Source organism: Diadema antillarum, unplaced genomic scaffold, assembly GCF_040938485.1.
Source record: "Diadema antillarum isolate AM-2024a unplaced genomic scaffold, OU_Dant_1.0 seq00000156_RagTag, whole genome shotgun sequence".
Lineage (NCBI taxonomy): Eukaryota > Metazoa > Echinodermata > Echinoidea > Diadematoida > Diadematidae > Diadema > Diadema antillarum.
Genome location: NW_027271228.1, coordinates 873609 through 893586, shown reverse-complemented (window position 1 = coordinate 893586; position 19978 = coordinate 873609). Strand labels below are relative to the sequence as shown.

General features: G+C 39.3%; 2 protein-coding genes across 2 annotated transcripts in view; one reads left to right on the top strand and one right to left on the bottom strand.

Annotated features, from left to right (window-relative positions):
• LOC139727847 (WD repeat-containing protein 35-like) overlaps positions 1–9792 on the bottom strand; it is a 38520-nt gene extending 28728 nt beyond the window's left edge. The window contains exons 1-5 of the mRNA XM_071638820.1: positions 9696–9792; positions 5352–5469; positions 2818–2892; positions 1548–1640; positions 1009–1110 (exon numbers count right to left, since the gene is read on the bottom strand). Coding sequence (XP_071494921.1) covers positions 1009–1110; positions 1548–1640; positions 2818–2892; positions 5352–5469; positions 9696–9719 — 412 coding nt within the window. The 5' untranslated portion in view covers positions 9720–9792. The remainder of the gene's footprint in view (positions 1–1008; positions 1111–1547; positions 1641–2817; positions 2893–5351; positions 5470–9695) is intronic.
• A 99-nt stretch (positions 9793–9891) lies between these two features.
• Positions 9892–17593, top strand: LOC139727846 (large ribosomal subunit protein eL30-like). Its single transcript, XM_071638819.1, has 5 exons — positions 9892–9930; positions 10049–10096; positions 15109–15254; positions 16286–16416; positions 17458–17593. Exons 2-5 carry the CDS (start codon positions 10076–10078, stop codon positions 17502–17504), a joined length of 345 nt encoding a protein of 114 aa, XP_071494920.1. The 5' UTR covers positions 9892–9930; positions 10049–10075; the 3' UTR covers positions 17505–17593.
• The last annotated feature ends 2385 nt before the right edge of the window (positions 17594–19978 follow it).

The window sequence follows — 19978 nt, the reverse complement described above, 5'->3', positions numbered from 1 at the left end:
CTTGCTCACAAATCCAGCAAGAAACACTGCTCGTTAGTCAATCACCACATAAGATGCAAGCTATAGCCAAGAGGAACGTAATTGCAAGAAATGCTTTCATTGTACTGCGGCTTTTGGCGATTATCGATCGGTTTGGGCGGCTTTGTGCGTTTGAGCGGAATATGCGAAGTTGGCACGCCGTGGACTCAGTCAGACGTGCGTACGTGGCACATAAAGAGTTAACTTTACAGCACAGAGAGCACTTGACACTGAGTTGACAGAGTGCATTATACAAACAAATCTAATCAATCACAAAGTTAACTGATAAGGCAAAGATTACCTGTCAAACCCTATGGTATACACACTTGCCCTATTAAGAAATAATCAAATAAATGATGTTTACCCCAACTCCTGCACAGGAGGCATGTCCTTTATGTCATATTTAGCAGTTTTCTCACGTCAAAAAGTGTTTTTCTGTCTGTTTTGTCTACTCTGTGAGATGAATCGCAGCAGGATTACTAAAATTCTGGCGGGTCTTCTTTTCCCCCTATTTTATTATCTCTGTTATTATCAAAGCAGTGTCCCTGGATACAGTCAAGGAAAGCAAATTTTGGAATCTTGCTGCAAGTTAAAGGGATGGTACAGTATTGGTGGAGCTGGGGATTTGGCTTTTAACTTTTTGCGAGATACCAAGAAACCACTTATGAAATGGTACAGAGCATGCCATTCTAAGAGGAATTCGAAGTTTATATGATGAAAATCGGTTTTGGAATGGCTGAGACATCCAAAAACAAAGTAAAACAAAGTGGTCGTAATAAAATGTGGGTCCCACACTTTATTAGTATTGCTCTGTTTTGGGTATCTCAGCCAATTCATAACCAATTTTTATCAAATAAACGTTGAATTCTTCTTGAAATTACATGCTCTTTCATATTTCATAAGAGGTTTCTCATTATCTCACCCAAAAATGTTAAAAACCTGAAGTCAGGTCTCAACCAAAACTATACGAGCCCTTTACAGCTGACTTACCATCCTCATAGACAATACAGATCCGCTGCCCGTCTGAGGTCCAAGCCATACTCCGGACCACAGACTTGTTCCTGTTATTAATCATCTCCTCATACCAACAACCTGCAAAGTATTAAGCAGAGAATTATCCATAGTCATGATCAAAATCATTTGGAAAACACTGAAGAGATACAGTTGCAGATAAACATAGGATTCCAAAGATTTACTTTCAAATCAGATATAAAAACTGCCTTCTTCTCAATCACTGCTTAGCTGCTCAAGAACAATTGTATATCAATTAATTGATTGCATGTGTATACATAATGCATGCACAACTCTACACACTGACACCATTCCATTATCATTTCCTTAGTTTGTTACAAATCAACACAAAACACTGACATCATTAATTCCAGCCATGAGCACTACAGATCATAGTTAGAAGTTAGTTTTTGGATCAAAAATTACTCAGGACAGCACATTCGTATACAGTCTATTTACTTCAAACCATGAGTACAATTTTTATCAGATGCAGAAACAATTCCATGCAATAACATTACCTTTGTACAGCATCCACACAATGATGAGGCCATACTGGTCACTGGTTGTAAGCTTCTGGTATTGTGAGTTCCATGTCACGACCTGGACAGCACCTGAGGGACACAAGAGGATACAAAGACTTTCTTCGTACAGTCTACATAGCAGCTAAACACCTAACACTGCACTGAATGTTTTAAGTTATTATTGAAATCAAAGTATACCAAGAGTATCATGCTACACCTGGTGAAATTTATGAGAGATGACTGTGTATGGGTATGTGTAAGTGTGTTTGATAGGGGGTTGATTGGCAATGAACCCTATACAGACACAGTCAAATACATGCATGTTACATATACAGGATGAGGCTGGTGACATTGTGAGGAACTTGAGTGTTGGCTTTATGTTTATTTCCCCACCCCTTAATTTCAACACTACAACAGTCTATAGACAAGGTTCCAATGACGTCACCAAGTCATGCTGAGGGGCAAAAATTGCGTAAGGGGACCCCCATACGAGTGGGCAAGCGCGTAAGAGTTACATACCACGTCTCATGATAGGCAGGCAGGTATATGCCACGCGTACAGCGCGCTTGAGCCATGCGCGTAATACGCATGAAATCTATTTTTGCCCCTCAGCCAAAGCGTCATTTGACGTCACGGAACCTCGTCTATAGTTACACCTTTTGCAATTAATTGCTTTCATTACCTAATCTTATCCCTATGAGGTTAAGTCAGCTCATTGCAGTAAAGGTAGCTCATTCTGCAGTAAGTTGAATCATGATTAGTGTCTATAAAAAGATATGGTTGAGTTCATAGAACTAAGAGGCTCTTCAAAAAAAATAATAATAACAATTTAAATAGATATACATATATATAATATATATGTATATATATACTTATATACATACATATATATAACATATATATATATATATATATATATATATATATATATACATATATATATATATATATATATATACACACACACATATTAAATGCATTCTACTCTTGTACTTAATACAAAAGTCCAGATTATTTTGTTTTATCAGAAGGAGTACTGTTAAGGGAGGTTATGGACCTCAATACCAGGGAAATATAACTTACAAACACAGCATCAGTGTCCTACAGCAAAACATTTAAATGAATGCAAGTATGAGAAAGATAAAAATATCCCAAAGTGTAAATACAGTCAAGCCAACAAAGCAGAGAAATATATCTCCATTATCAACAAACACAATACAGTATCAAATGACAGAAGAATGGAGAGCAAATGCATATCTACACTCACCGCTGTGTCCCTCCAGTGTCTGGTTCATGGACAGATTGCTTGGAGCAGCCAGGCCCCTCTGTTTGATATCTTTGCCTGTTAATAATAAGAGTGGAAACATGTCAGCCAAGTCTACGCTTTCATAGACACACAGGATACAATATCTGTCAGAAAGTAGAACAGCAGTTTACATGAATATATGTAGGCCCTGCCTTGATGGCTTGGACATTTATATCTAAGATAGAAAACAAAAATATTCCACAGGTACTAGAATTTGAGGTACTGGTAGCTTGATTGTATTGATTAGACAAATGGCTACTCACAAAACTTTGACTTCCTAACATTTGATTTTTCATGCATATTATATCATTAGCTTTAACTCTTTATGTGCCACGTTTGCATGCCTGACTCAGTTGATGGTGTGCCAAGTTTGTATATTTTGCTCAAATGTACCAACCTGCCCAAACCTATCGATAAATCACCACAGTACACTGAAAGCTGCACTCGCGATCCCATTCCTTTCACATGTATCCTGCATTCTGTGGTGACTGAATATGAAGCGCTGCAGTGCTTCCTATCTTATTTTCGAGTAAATTCTAAATTTCTGTCACTGTTTAATGTGTAAAAGTCATGCCTGGACAATAATGTAGCAACTGTAGCTTCAAGGGTGGCCCAATTCATTCGCTACCCAATGAGGTACATTTGAAAAAAATGAATAGCAGTGGGTAGCCAAATATGTGCATCAAAGAGTACGCTCATCTATAACAGTCAACTCCAGTTGAGATTCTTAGGCTGTGTGTGTATTACACCGAGATCAGTGATAAAGCTGCACAAAAGTCATTACAGGGATTATCAAACATATCCAAGCTGGGCCAGCATTCCCTCTCCATGGTATGCCCACACTCCTGGATCTTTAAAAAGAAGAGCACTTGCCTCTTTTCTTCCTGTTGTTTCTATTTGTGTGTGTGTGTTTCAGACAATTTCTTGCCAATGACTTTGTAGTGGCTCGATTAGCCGCTCATTATTTTATGTGTAGCAACCCTGTGTAATGGTTAGTTTATTTTGTCACTGTTTCATTATTGAATATAAAATTTTCCCAGCCTTACATAGCTAGTGGAAATTTCCATTGTACAGTTTGTTGACCTTCCAATCTAGTTCAGACCGGTTCACTGTCATGTCGTGTCGCAATAATGTAGCACATGTTACGTAGATTTTAATATTCATCGTATAGTGTTAATCCAATCATTGTAGATTTTAGTGCGTATTAAGTGCGTAATCAGTATCATTAACGCTACTTTTGACCAATCGCGACCTTTATTCGCACGTCACTCATCGCACGTGCGAGATGTCACGCGACCCTTCGCATCATCGAAACACTCCCGCTTCAACCACCGTTGAGGAACGACCTCCGGATCTGTCCTGCGGTAGAGTCACCTTCCACCTTATGTGTTTTATGGGCCCGCTGGCTGTTTAAGTTTCTACCCGGCTGCTGTCCTCTCTGCGCACCGTACCAGAGATCCGGGGATGGAGCTTCGCAGTTTTGTTGCCTCCGACACAGAACTTTCATTATTCGTCCTCCGACACGTTTAATTGATATTGTCGTCGAGTGACCGCACACCAGACATCGCTCCCGCCATGGACGACCTACTGTCCGGCTGAGCATTTAGATCAACATCTACATCGTTCCAGGCGACTCACTGTCCTGTCGAACTCTGTTTTCTTCAGCCTCCTGCCGACGCCCGACTCACCGCGCTGGTAAAGAGCTGCATTCCATCTCAACCTCCGATGGCTCTTCAGCCCCGTACGACGGAGTGTCGCATCAAGTCTCCGAACGATCCCCGCATCGAGCTCTTCATCGCATCGCGTCCGCTCAGCTCCGCAGGATCCCGTTCGTCGAGCCCCTTTTTCTGTAACCGTTCCAGTTCATCATTTTGGTCTTCTGCTACAGCGATTCGCTCACCTTAACCAGTCGGCACGGTAAAATCGCTTAGTTAAATGGACCGTGAACTGTGGACACTTAATCCGCCATGCACTTGCCTTTATTGCATGGACTTCGCACTGACTTTCATTTAGTTGGTATGTCACTATGTCCTCATTTTTATGTTGATTGTACATTGTACTCTGTAGCGCTACATTTTACATGGTGATGTTAACATTCTACATTCTACATGTTGTACGTGTGAATTCCCCCATTTCTCGATTTTGAGTGTTTTACGATGTCAAAATTACACTCTTTCGTTTTGTGCAATATTTTGATTTGAACATACCTACCAGAGTTTTATATTTTGTAATAAAAACAGAAAAGGGAATACTTGACTCATTTCAATCATTTGTGTGAACTGCTCTCCAGGTGGATCATGAAGTTAAAAAAGGGAGATTGATTGAGCACGCCTTTTGACTTGTTTGTGTGAATGAAGCTGTAATGTTATGTTAACCTTTTGACCTTCATTACTACAACACACTCTATTAGTACTTACCCAAAAATCATTTACCTTTTAATCAATTTTTCCCACAACTTGTATCAAGCACAGAGTTCGAGTGACAGAGCTCCTTACCTGCTCCAGATTCCAGCTTGAGAACCTTGAGAAGACCGTCCTCGCCACCACACGCAATATAGCCATGGTCCTGGTTCCATGCCACACACCGTAGCTTGGTGTTGTTTGGAATGGCAATCTGTAATGATAAGATTTCACTACAATGTCATAACTGCTTTGGGTGAAATCGCTAATGGTTTGATTCTACCATCAATGCTGATCATGTCAAAGTTTGTTGACCCATTGAGGATGGGCTGACTTTGCTACAACACGCATTTCCCATAGACACTTGCCCGAGTATACTCGGGACTCATCCTCAACAGGCTAATACTGGTGAATTTCAACAATACATGCTTAATCAGTAGCCTTAAATATAGAACATCAAATCAAACTCAGTAGGCCTGCCTATGTGGTTAATGTCTAGAAATAGTAGAACTACATGTAGTAGACATCAAGATTCTACTACATGTAGTGGTTCTAAGTGGCAGAGTCTAGTTGCTCGGACAGCAAGTTCCTGGACAAATCATTCCTCTGCAGACCGAAATGCTATTAATGACTTGTGTGGAAAAAAGAAATCATTAAGAAATTATGACACATTAGTGTCAATGCTTGGGCCTCATTAATTATTTATTATTATTTTTTTATTATTTACATGTTGTATTTGGTCAATTCCATTGTGACTTATGGGACAAAGTGACAATTTTCGGCAATTTCAAACCATTATTTTGAGAAAATAGTTGCATCAAATGCATTTTTCTCAGTTCATGGTTAGATCCATCATATCACAGTTTATGAAAACACCATACTTAGTTTGAAAAGTATCATTGCATTACGTACAGCAACGAAAATTTGCTGTCGTGACTTATGGGACATTTGAGGACCACCGTTTTTCACATGGGAAAGTAAGTTCTGAAATATTCTTACACACAGAGTCTCTGGAAAGATATTTTCTTTCCTGAATGTAGCAAAGGGTTGGTGCTTACCCTGAGCCAAGTGGTATGAATATCTACTCATTGGTACAGTAGCAGGATAGGGAAAACCAGTGTGACTGATGGGACACAAAAACGTGACTTATGGGACGCTATCAACTACCACATTTTGAACTTGAGAGAATAATATTTACTGATGCCAGAACAAGTTCTAGAACATCATAAAACCAATCTATGACCAAGGAACATTCAGAAAATAAGCCATCTGAGAATTACAAAAGCTGTCTTATGGTCATAATAGTGTATCAGAAATGATACATAAATTCTGCAAAAATTGGCAATTTTCTTGAAAAATGAAGGTTTTTCGGACATAACTCCACTCCACGTTCACCGATGTTCACAAATGAGGTATCATAATATCCGTTGTGAAAGGCTGCTTTGAGTAAACAATACCAGATCATCTAATTAAGCTTCATTAATCATCTATACTCGATAGTTTGATTTTCATAAAATGCGACCTTTCCGTGGAATTGACCATTTACTTCTTCTTTTTTACAACAGATGTGACTGTGTACTGACCTGCTGGGGGAAGGGTTGAACGGCATGACTACTGACTGTAGTGTAAGTTGTATAGACCATCTATTGACTTGTTTATCAAGTAATTTCATGCAAATGATATTTTCACATTTCGGCAGCCCTGGGCATGTACAATGTAGAGGTTTATTACAGGCCACAGTTCACACACTCCACACCACAACACTACAGAATACAGTTTGGTACAAACTAAAACAACATTTAACCATCAATGTTATCATTTATCATTCAATCAACACATGATGATGCCTTAGCCTTGACCAAAAGATCAGTCTGTACACGCTGTATGAATGTAACTTGTTGTCGGGGATATGTTCTGCGGAGACAAGAAATCCCTACATCTGCATCTGGCTTCACGGAATCCCCACTATCATGCCTATAACATACTATATCTACGGCGGAGGAGAGCCATAAAAGTTTTTTTTTTTTTTACTCTGGACAGATTGATTTTCTGTCTAGAACTCTGAAATTAGATCTGTTAGTCCAGTTCTAATTATATTATGACGCTGTGACACCACAATATTCATGGTATTAATTGTACAAAAACAGCTGAAGATAGAAGATCCCTCAGGATTAACAAAGTTACACATAGATTTATATGAGTGACTATGCCTATGGACACGTTCTAGGCCCTAAATTAACACTAACTTTAGGCTTAGTTACAATTTACAAATGCAACTAGGCTACACATCAGTCATAGGTCTGTAATCACCAATCACAGTCTAACACTTAGAACTTCTAGATATCAGATTTCGACTTCTACAGTTCTAGTTCTTCTCGTACATTGTTATCATTTTTTCAGAGGAGTCGGCATAGACTTGTTGGCATGACTGACGTTGCACGGTTATATGTTATGGCTGATCAGATACTGTATCAGTGATCTGACCATGGACCAACATGGACTATTCACAGCAGTCTTTCTGTGATGTAGATCTATAAATGATCGTCACCGACACCTGATTATGTGCATCTTAATGAGTACATTCAGGTGTCTTGACAATAACGATTGTGTAATCATGTATCGTCACTAACAAAGAATCGTTTCCCTCATTTCATTCTTGTTTCGCTGATGTGCCTTTTTTCAGATGGAAATGATCTTAATATTAACATAGATGAGGAGCAGCAAACCCGAAATCATTACAAATTTTGTGTCAAATGATGGGTAATTGCCGATTCACACATTTTTGCACACGCATAAGACCTTCCCTATTTTAAAATGGCAAGATATATCTGTTCTCTACCATTACCGTCCCTTTTCGCTCTGGAATAAGCTGGAGAAAAGCGAAATATTGAGACCACAAATGACAATCATTCTGCCAAAATGTTTTCTTTTAAAAACTGCCTGCTTCTCCCAAGCGAAATTGTTTGAGGTATGATTTCTTAACATAATTTACATCACAACTGCACATTCACTTTAATTGTTACTTGATTTTTGTGAGTTATTTTCTTCTGCGCATGAAAGCCATGATTGACAGTTTTATTTCTCGAATCTCCATCTAATGTTTAGTTCTTCTCCCAATGGCGGTGACGACCATCATGGGATCAAATCAGTGAAGCATGCTAAATTAAGTAAAAATGTATTTTGACTTTGTGGCGCTTTTGAGATGTACGGGTGCATGAATCAATTAACGATACGGAAAGAGTTCCCTATGTCCCCCCCCCCCCCCCCCAATGTTATGTTAGTTTGCAAAAAAAAAAAAATGGATAGATTGTTATTTTTTTTTTTACCGTACTAATAATGGACTAACCTGTTAAAAGGTTATACCAATGCCATTTCAGTTCGGGAAACCCACTCACAAGGGGGGCCCCTCCTTATAAGTAACCCGTCCCCCTTATAAGTAACCCCGTCCCCCTTATAAGTAACCCCCGGGGCACCCCTTATAAGGAGTCTCCACGCTTTTTTGCAATGCAACGCGAAAATGAAAGGACTGCGGCAATTCGCTTGATTATGTCCATAAAGCTTCACAAGTTTCCTAGTTACTCACGAAATTTGAGCAAAATCGGTTTAAGGCATCATATCTAAAATCATGGATTTAAATGCGATGTCAAACGACCCATGCGAATGCTGAAATGCGAGCGATTACTGGCGTGAGTGTCGCGGCGGCGCGGCAATGCTTGAGTGCAGACGTGGTCTGCGGTCTGCACTCAAGCATTGCCGCGCCGCCGCGCCTGGCGACACTCACGCCAGTAATCGCTCGCATTTCAGCATTCGCATGGGTCATTTGACATCGCATTTAAATCCATGATTTTAGATATGATGCCTCAAACCGATTTTGCTCAAATTTCGTGAGTAACTAGGAAACTTGTGAAACTTTATGGACATAATCAAGCGAATTGCCGCAGTCCTTTCATTTTCGCGTTGCATTGCAAAAAAGCGTGGAGACTCCTTTTAAGGGGTGCCCCGGGGGTTACTTATAAGGGGGACGGGGTTACTTATAAGGGGGACGGGTTACTTATAAGGAGGGGCCCCCCTTGTGAGTGGGTTTCCCGAACTGATTTGTTTATGGGAAGACTTCCCATAACCTTTATTTAGTTTATTATTAGTAAGGTGGAATAGTGGTTTGTTTATCTTGTGCAAGTTGGGGGGGGGGGGGGACATAAGGAACTATTTCCAACGATACGATGCGAATGTCCATTGCATTGGCCATGTGTAAATTAGGTCCATGCTGAACGAGCTGAGCGAAGGAGCGGGGCGGAGCACTGGTCATTCTCCACCCGTACGCGTCGGCGTCAGGGAGCCATGACGACAGAGGGAAGCACGTACAGCCAGCTGCAAGTAAAAACATGATAAAATGTGAAGCATTCGATAATGTCTTAGAATGATACAATGCCCATAACGTACCTTCTTGCTTAGATACACAAACATGTCGGTTGATTCTGTGCGGAAATCACAAAAGATGACAAAATTTGATGATTTCTACAGCGGTAACATTTTGCACAGCGGCCGCTGAAAAGCTCGTCTTCAAAAAATGTGTGTAAATGGGGTCAACAAACTTTGACACAATCGGAAGTGTGGTGGGGGATGCATGCTGGGATATCGGTCTCTTTCACGTTGCGGCTGTACAATTTCTCACGAAGTACGTGATCGGTCCCAACTAAATTCTCAATATGACTATATTCCTGTGTATATTGTGAAAGAATAAGTGATTTTACGAATGTGAAATGACCTTAACTTTCTTATTTCTTCCATCTTAGGTCGAGGAAGCTGCACAACTCGTCAAAATGGTGGCCTCAAAGAAGCAGGTAAAGAAATTCAGATCACACACACACACACTGTACCGCACTATTCCCGTACACCCGTAGTATAATTGCACCACATGTCGTGTGCTCTGTGCTGTGTGTCATGCATCGCATCGCATGCATGTGAGTGGTTCTCGATCTCGGAGCGGAGCGGAGCTCAGATCAAGGAGTTCATATAGAGCTAGTCATTTAACTCATAATCGCGATCGTGATAAGATTCATACTCCATGAATACTTCATAGTAATCGTACTATAGTCAACATGGTAATGTACCCACGGCCGCTGGGTCTGCTCGCTGATACAGACAGACAACTTTTGCCAACATAATAACCGAGATTCTTTCAAGAACTGTAAACGATGCATCGCATCGTCATATGGCCGGGCCGGGTGCTACAGTACTAACACTACAGTATAATTGTCTGTAGACGGTGTAACTTCTGTAAGTTTAGCTCTAACGGTGCACGGTGTTAACTGTTAGTGTTAGACCCTGGCCTCGTACCTAACGTTAGTCTTAGACGTCTAATTTGTAATTATCCTGAACTGTGCTGTGTGAGTTTGCCAATCAGAAATGTGTCAAATTTTCCTCAGCGAGCGGGAGCGCGGCTTTTGTAATGTAAATTTAACTGTTAGTGTTAGAATCTACCGTAGTTATGGGTAAAGTCGGCGGTGCTAGTGTACTTTCGCACCTGTTTGTCAAACGACCTCCAAACAAGCCCAAACTCACCCTGGTTATTCAGTAACCTAAAGTACTTCCATCTGAGTCTCCAAAGTCCAATATAAGTTAAGTTTTTACACTTTTAGCGTTTACAAGTGTCGGAAAATCGTTGGAAAATCTTGATCGCTATCGCTGGAATTGCTGCTCTGTGCACAAGCACAATTACGAATTGGTCTGAAGGTAGCGACACAGTGGCCTTTTCTATGGACAAGTGTGTCCTTGAAAAGCTAAAATTGTTTTCCTTGTAATCGGCCAAATTTTCCGTTAGCGGTTGCAGATTCATGGCAGCGGTTGAAAATGTGCGCAAGTGTATGCTGCCACTTATATCATTCTCTTTCTTTTCTTCTTTTATTTTCAGGTAGAATCTATTCCACCTTCCTACCTGTAGCAGTCATTTCTTTGTGATTTCTCTCTTTTCTATCTTTCTCAATTTCCTTACAGATCTACTTTTTGCCTGTTTTTTTTTTTCCTTCATCTGTTCATTGTGGGTTTTCCCTCCAATTGAAAGGGTCTTTCTTTTCTATTCTCCCCAATCTTTTTCTTACATGTCGTTCTAATGATTCTTTTTTCCCCTTTATTTCCTCTACAACATGTACAATTCTTTCTTGCCTTCATATTCATCTTTGCTTTCATCCAGGTTTGATTCATCTTTTTCTTTGTTTTCAGTATATAGTAATTGCTTTCATCTTTTCTTTTCAAACTTATCCATCTCTCCCTTGCTTTCCTTTATGATGCATATTTCTCTTTTTTCTTCCCTTCCATCATCTTCTATTGAACACTCCATTTTGTAAACCTTTTGTTTCATTTTTTTTTTTTTTTTTTTGGGGGGGGGGTTAACTTTTTGAATAGTAATCTAAATAATAGTATATATTTGTTTTTATTTCCTTTCCCCCTTTTCTTAGCGTTTCTCTTATATTCTTCACCCTTGTCTTATCACCACTTTTTCACAATCTTCTTTCATTCACACCAATTAACATACACATGCACACACACACACACACTTGTCTTTGTAAATCTTTTCTTTTTCTTTCTTTTTCATAGAAACAATAATATACAAATGATTTCATTTCAAAATAACACTAATAATTATAGGAGGGTCTACTAATTTATATCAACATAAATCCTACATTGTCAATATCAAATGCAAAATTTTTTATTTACCTTGATTCGACATCACGGTAAATTAACGTAAATCAAGAATTTTGTACACTTGTATATAACACAAAACACACACAATATGACCAACCTCAATCCTATAAAATCGCTACTTATTCCGCGACTCGGTAGAATCCAAGAGAATGGTGGAAAAGGTATTTTCTTTTGAAAGACACCATAGAAGAACTTGCCGTGGTCACTGTGAGATAGCTTCATTCAGATTAATCGCGGTGCTCCCCTCGCAGCTGTGCTACCGTGTGTTTTGTACATCGTGCTGCGCTGTCTGCTCCTGTATTTTAAAGGCTGTGTTCACATAGAAGTATTCGGTATTCGCTATTCGCTATTCCATATTCGTATATTCGGGCACCGTCAACTCGCCATCCCAGGCAGTGAGGATTTCTTCCTCCTACATCTCAGCAAATCTTATTAACAATTTCTAAACTGCATCAGAATGTCAGTCTACATGCTTATTTTTGCTAGAGGGCAAATCCAGACCAAAATTGTCATTATTTCATAAACGAGAGACGGTATACGCTGCAAGAAAATTGAACAAGCTCGATTCCCACTTTGCTATACTATTCGCAGCTATTCAATACTTTCGAATAGTGCCCTCTTATGTGAACCGGTGTGAGGAAATCCTGTCGTTCGATTCAAGCTATTCGCGTGCCCTCGAAAACGAGCCCCGAATACCCGAATAGTATACTTCTATGTGAACGCAGCCTAACGCAGTTATCGCTAGCTGAGCGAGTAGCATGCGATCGAGATTATTCCGAGAGGTAAATAAGTGACAAAATGGTGAAAATTCCATTTCTACTGGACTCTCGCTCAGATGAAAGTATTTAGGTTACTGAATAACTAGGGTGAGTTTGTGCATGTTTGGAGGTCATTTGATTTTGACAAACAGTTGCGAAAGTACACTAGCGCCAAGTCGGCCACCAGCGCACGCATTACAAGTACTGTAGTTGTACTGCGCACGCTGGAGGCCGACTTTACCCGCTAGGCCGAGTTTACCCATAACTACGCCTCTACGGTATGTTTCCCTGTCTATACGTATATCTATGAACAAATGACCAAGAACCCACCAAGTGGAAATTTCCATTGTTTATTTCACATTCATCCCCAAATGATCCTACGCCATACTGCCATAGTTAACCATGTTAACAGTTAATGTTTAAAGGACAAGTCCACCTTCATGTACATTAGGATTGAGAGAATGCAGCAATATTAGTAGAACACATCAGTGAAAGTTGAGGAAAAAGTTAACTTTTTGAATAAAGTGCACATTTCTTCGACTTGCTGCAGACGTATGTTAAGGGTAATATTATTCCCCCTGCTTTCTGAAAGAGAGAAGTTGAGTGTTCTTTTGTTATGTGAGAAAAATGGAAATATGTTGAATTTTCTTTATTCTTTCTTTATATCGTTGTATTCATGTGACATCACAAGCTTACTTAGTCTTTTCATCCAGACGTGACTGAGCAGAAACTTCAAAAATTCATTACTTTTGAACGGATTGTGACACAGATAGGGTTAAAGAAAAAAGGAAGAGAAAAAATTTTATATGAATTGTGCAATTCATTCTTATCCCATACATGTAGTGTCTATAGACCTCTACTGCATATCGCTGTTCGCCAGTGCTCCCATCGGGACCTGTGCTCCCATCAGGTCGTCGCCTGGCACTGCACTGGGAGTCTCTCTCACTGTTGAGCTACCACTAGATCTATCAGGGATCATTTGTTCCTCATTCACAAATCCCTCCCTTTTTTAGTTTAAAATGTAACCAGTTAGAACAAACCTAGAACAGATCTATGCTGTATAAAGCTTTATAACTTTCAAATTTTGATATAGTAGTTTATACCTTCTGTTCAAAACCTTGCCTCTCCCCTTGAATGAAATTAATGGTCCCAGGTCTGTCACCTGAGTGCAGGCAACATGTGTGTGTGTGTGTGTGTGTGTGTGTAGTGTAGTGTTTGGCTTGTACTGGTCTGTACAGAAAACTCTTCCCACCACAAAACTGACAAATTTCTCACACTCACAGGAGGGGAGGCTACATGTTGACATTTCACGCAGCATACCAGAACAGTACTATATAAGCTCTTATTTTCATGAGGGTTTAATTTTCGTGAATTTCGCAAATCACAGCAGGACGGGGAATTTAACAACATGCGAAAATATTGCTACTAACAGTGCTAGGGAAATTTACAATAGCCTCATGTCAATTTGTGAAAAAACATCTCGCGAAAATGTCTAAAAGACTTAACCATTCGTCAAAATGTCTGTACGCGAAAACAATAGCTTAAACAGTAGTTGGGAGACATGCACAGAAATTGATATAGACCTCTAGCACTACACCTACAATTGTAGGAAAAGGAACTTGTGCATAGACAGAAGTGGCACCCCAAAACTGACGGTACCCTGATGACGAGTGATGTTAGGCAGTACACATATTCAAGCGAGAAAGAAGCAAATCAGTAATTAAGAATTTTCTTAGTGCAAAGTCACTGGTAGGCAATGACTTTTTTTTTTTTTTTGTAAGTGCTGTCTGCCATGGTGTAGTCCCTTGGAAAAACTGTGCTGTGAGTTAACTAAATTATACTAGTAATTTTAGGAGTGGTGTGAAAATTGTTGCACACTTCATGTGATCAGAAACTAGTGCAAGAGTAAAAACTAGCAAACATATTTGCTTGTTATATGTACCACTATATGTAATGTTGTGATGCTGTGAAAAAAAACAAAAAAAAACATTGAATTCATTGTACTCTGCAGAGTCCCATAAAAAATTACTCACATGAAAATACCTTTTGTGCGCAGTATAGTAATTCTCGGGTATTGGCTGTGTTTATCATTTTGTTTTTTGTCATCTCATAATGTGTTAAAATTGTGTAATTTTTATGAAATTAATTGCCCATGGTAAAATATAAAATTAAAAAACACTGACCTGTCTAAGAAAGTAAGAAGCAACTCAAGTCTTTGATTTCACACTGATCTCCGAATAAAGCATACCCTTTTGGGTCAGTGCATAGTTAGTAGATCAGATGAGTAAATGACCCAAGTGTATCAAAAATAAGTCCTGAATCTTGGTGAGCATACCAGTGTTGATTTTCTGTTTTACTCTCAAAAATGTCATTTTGTCATATTTTCCTTGCAGAAAAAGCAGATGGAAAGCATCAACACCCGCCTCCAGCTGGTGATGAAGAGCGGCAAGTACCACCTTGGCTACAAGCAGACCCTCAAGGCTCTCAGGAATGGCAAGGCTAAGCTGGTCATCCTGGCCAACAACACACGTCCCCTCAGGTACGATGGGTCCTATACAGCAATTACATTGCATTCTCATTTTAATAAATGCAGTTATAACGAAATTCTCATCACAACAGAGTAAAAATTTAGGTCCAAAAATTATCCAGAAGTGTTATCTTTATATAGTTCACTGTTTGGCTATAATGAAAGTTGCTAGCAAAGCATTGGTGTCTTCCGGCAAGTTTGTCCATGTCCATGTTGGCATAATGCCTGAGATAATGAGAATTCTCTATGGCAAGAGAATTTGACTCACCGCATCTGAGAAGTTCAACAATTTTCCTTTTATTTTTTTCACATATAGCTTTATGGTTTACAGTTACTTCTTCATTGGATTGCAGTTAGTGTGGAAAAGTGTAGACTGTGAGTTAAGACTCTGCAATTCCTGATTGAAACAGCAAAGTTTTGTGTCTTCCAAAGATTAAAGAAAAACAAAGAATGACAAAAAAATTGTTTCAGGAGGATACTTTGATCCCGCAGCTGTACGCCACCACCATCAGTGTTTTGACTTTAACATCCAAGACAAATAATGCCTGAAATATTTGATATAAAGTGCTATACATACAAATATTGTTTCATAACATGATATCAAACTTTCATAGTTATACAGATGTAGAGCTGTTTCTGAAGTATACACCAATGTTGCAACAACTTGTTGCAATCCCATGCATTATTTTGCAGCAACATTTCCTTTATAAGAAGACAGCGAGTGACGAGGACAATACATTGTTACTTCTGTTTGTTTTTTATGAGGATACATAAGCCTTGGTTTATAAGGATACATTAGCCTTGGCATAGGGCTAATGTGTCAGTGCATGTATTCTATTTAAGGGACTTGTCAGGGATTACTTGTGGTTTGCAGAAACAAAGTGTTCACGCTATGTCTTGTATTAATAGTCCAAGTAAAGTGGACTTGTCACTGGCCAGAACCTTGGCAGTCAGTAATATTTTTCCCTGTGTATTCCAAAATATGAAGCAAGACTGCACTTGGTGAAGTTGTCACACACTTCTTTTCCCCGTGTGCTATGCAGGAAAAGTGAGGTGGAGTACTACGCCATGTTGGCCAAGACTGGAGTCCATCACTACAGTGGGAACAACATTGAGCTGGGCACAGCATGCGGAAAGTACTTCAGGGTGTGCACACTATGCATCACTGACCCAGGTATGTGTAATTGTGTTACAGTAGGAGACACGATGGCCCATGAAAGGAGACAATACTATGGGGGACATTTCAGGCACTCATCAGCAGGCACAAAAAAGTGAAGTGAATAGGAAAAAAAAATTGTTCCTCCACTTTTTTTCCTGAATAAAGAATGTGTGGACTAGCAACTTACAATCTGGAGGAAAGAAATAATGCCAAGCATATGAATTCAGATGATAAAGAAAATTTGAATAGTGCTCTTTGTGCATTTTCTTTTATACTTGTCATTTTCAAGTTGATGATATATTGTTACATTAGGGACATTCAGATATTCCTTTTGTAGAAGACTTACTATGCTACTTGGAATTTCAATGATAAAAGCAGTAATACAAAATGCAAAGGCAGTATCAGAAAAAAAAAAATCAGTATCATTATATAAATAATAAGGGAATGTGGCCATTTGAGTGGTGGTAGATTATCCAGTAGGGTGGCACCTCAAAGAAGTCAGCTGCCATGTTACTGATAAAGATGGCTACCTAGCAACCACGTTATGGGAAGGCATCAGGGAGTGTGTTGTGCCTCTATGCTTTAATTACATATTTCCATCACATAACATCCCACCACAAACTAGACTTGAATTTGCCTGCAAATAATACAGTTTTGCAATGTTTGTTTGTTTGTTTGTTTGTTTGTTTGTTTTTTGGGGGGGTTGTTTCGTTTAGTGATGTTTTTTGTGTAGTGAAAGTGAAAGCTTGATACAGGTTTGCATAGAATTGCATAGAATTGCAGTGTGTTAATAAGATTCAGCTACCAACTTGTAAGTGTAACTGCTATCAAGTTAGATTGTGGATTGTCCCCTGGAATATGTCCACATTTTCCCACATTGCTAGATGTCATACATTTTTCTATTTTTACTGGAAAAGCTGTGAATGTCTTCAAAATGCAACATGAGTGTAAAAGCAAAGAAAGTAGAGTAACAATGCAGTTTTCTTGTTCAATGCTGCGCTTTTTTACTCTGCTGTTTCCTATGTTTGTTTGTTTGTGTTTTTTTTTTTCCTGCAGGAGACAGTGATATCATCAGGAGCATGCCTGCCGAGCAGTCCTCATAGGGCACATCAGGGCCTGCTGGTCTGTTAGGGGGAAAAGCTGTTTCTTTTCAATTCTGTTGCATTCTTGTGGTCAAATAAAGCAAAAAATTCTCACATGTAGATAACATGCCAGGCTGTACCAAGTGTTATTTTTACTTGTCTTTCCAGGGTTTGTTTTGTTTTTGTCTTTTTTTCCCTCTCCTTTTAAAGGAGAGGGATGGGGATAGCCCCCCGAAAGGAATAGATAGAGTTGTATGCATGTCTGTTTTTGAGATGCTGTGTGGAAGGAGTTTGTGTATCGCTGATTGGGAGGATTGAGTGATGGGACTGTGAGGTAGATGAATGCTATGATCAGTTAAAATCAGAACATTACCAGTTATGAAAAGCAAGGACAGAACAAAGCAAAATGAATTCACTTTTTTATATTTCAGAATATAGACTGTGGATGAGTTTCCGTAATGGGTTTGGCCATACATGCATATCATAGCAGGAAAAAAAAGGTCTTTTCACACTGTTTTGGATTCACCTACCCACGATCGTCTCACCCCTCACACACAGGTTGAATTCACAATTCTACATACACTTTCATACATATACATGGAGTGTGCTAAGTTGTAGGACACACACAGCTTTCATAATGAGCAGACCAATTAAAGAATGGGCTGAACAAGAGGCTTGATACAGTGTATACACGTACATAGCAGTGGCGAATGCCGTAAGAACAGAAGGTCAACAGAATGTGGTACAAACATACAATGCAGAACAATGAGGGGAGAGAAGACAAGAAGGGATAGTGTGACAATGGGGATACAAATGTACATGTACAGGAGGTAATAAATTATACCATGAATGCACACGAGTTGCAGTGCATATGAGAGTAGGGATATGATGAGGTTATGCATGTGTCTGTAGATGTGTCTGCCTTAATTTGCCTGTTATTCAGAATTAATTCCAAAACGGACCTCTGTTGGGCTATCATGATAAAAAAAGATAAGCTTGTTCATGATTGTAAAAAAAAAGAAGAAAAAAGGCAAGTTTGCACTGGTTACTTTAGTATGTAACACTGCAGGCAAATCCTTCGACTTCTTTGTACATGACTGCCCTGCACAAAAATCCTCCATAAAGTGGCCAAGCTGAAGGGACAATTTCTGACTTTTGCAATATTTTTCATATCAGGGCAATTACCCCCCCCCCCCCCCCCCCCCCCCCCCCGGCTAAATACTGGTTAGTACTGATTGACAAATTGCCCTACATCGACATAAATAAGCACTAAATTGATCAGTGTTTTTTAGTAGTAGCCAGTATGTACGCCCATGATTTTTTATTATGGCTACTACTAAAAAACACTGATCAGTTCAGTGCTTATTTACATCGATGTAGGGCAATTTGTCAATCAGTTGCAATGAAAACATCTCGACGGAAGAATATCATGAATTTGAACTGGTTAGTACACATGTAATAAGGTTGGAGTAAGGATTAGGGTTAGGTTTAGGGTTAAAGTTTGGGTTCGGATTAGGTTCAGGTTAGGGTCAGGGGAAAGGTCTGGGGTAATTGCCCTAGACCCATACATGTACTGTACATTTGCAAGTGGTAGATCAGCCCTCAAAACTGAGCTATGCATAGGTAAAGATCTTCATAAAAGTCTAGGCCTGTTGCATTTTATCAGGATCACTTTTTTTTGGATGTCTCGGCCATTTCAAGATCAATTTTCATTAAATAAACTATGAATTCCTCTACTAATTATGTGTTCTTTCACATTTCGTAAGAGGTTTCTCATCTCGCAAACACACACAAAAAAGTTGGAAACCTGCAGCCCCATCCTAACCAAAACTGTACCATCCCTTTAATGTCTTGATTCCTCTGATTGTCCACAAACACCTTTGCCCTGCTCGGTCATGCTTTCTGTTTCTCTTCATAGGACCGTTTTTGCCACTGCTATCTCTTTCTATCTCTAAGTCCCTATTTTATGTTTATATGATTATTGGTTGTCCTTGCCACCAATTTAGTTTGTACAACCTTATTTCATACCAACTCATGTTCTCACCACTGTCAAAAAAAAAAAAAAAAAAAAAAATGTTCACAAAAACATGAACTCAGATACAGTATCAATGACACCTGCAAAGTCAGAGCAATGTATACCATGAAATATTCTTTATTTCCATTTCAATCATATACACATTCATATCATTCACAAGACTTGTGACACCAAATCATTGCACCAAGGTTTTGCACCTCTTGCGGCTTTGCCTACTCAAGCCTATGACAGCTTGCAGTTGATAACCATGTGATTAGGTCTACCATCCAATCCAAACTGCTTGAGCAAGATATACCAATTACCAAGTAATGTAGAAAATAAAGCAGGTCAGGATGTTGGCATAAAGGTCACAGTGGTAACTACCACTATTGTGCACATATGGGGCCACATATGAGACCAAGTAACAGATCAGAAGGCACATATTTGTACCATACGCAAAGCAAGCACAAGATAAAAAAGT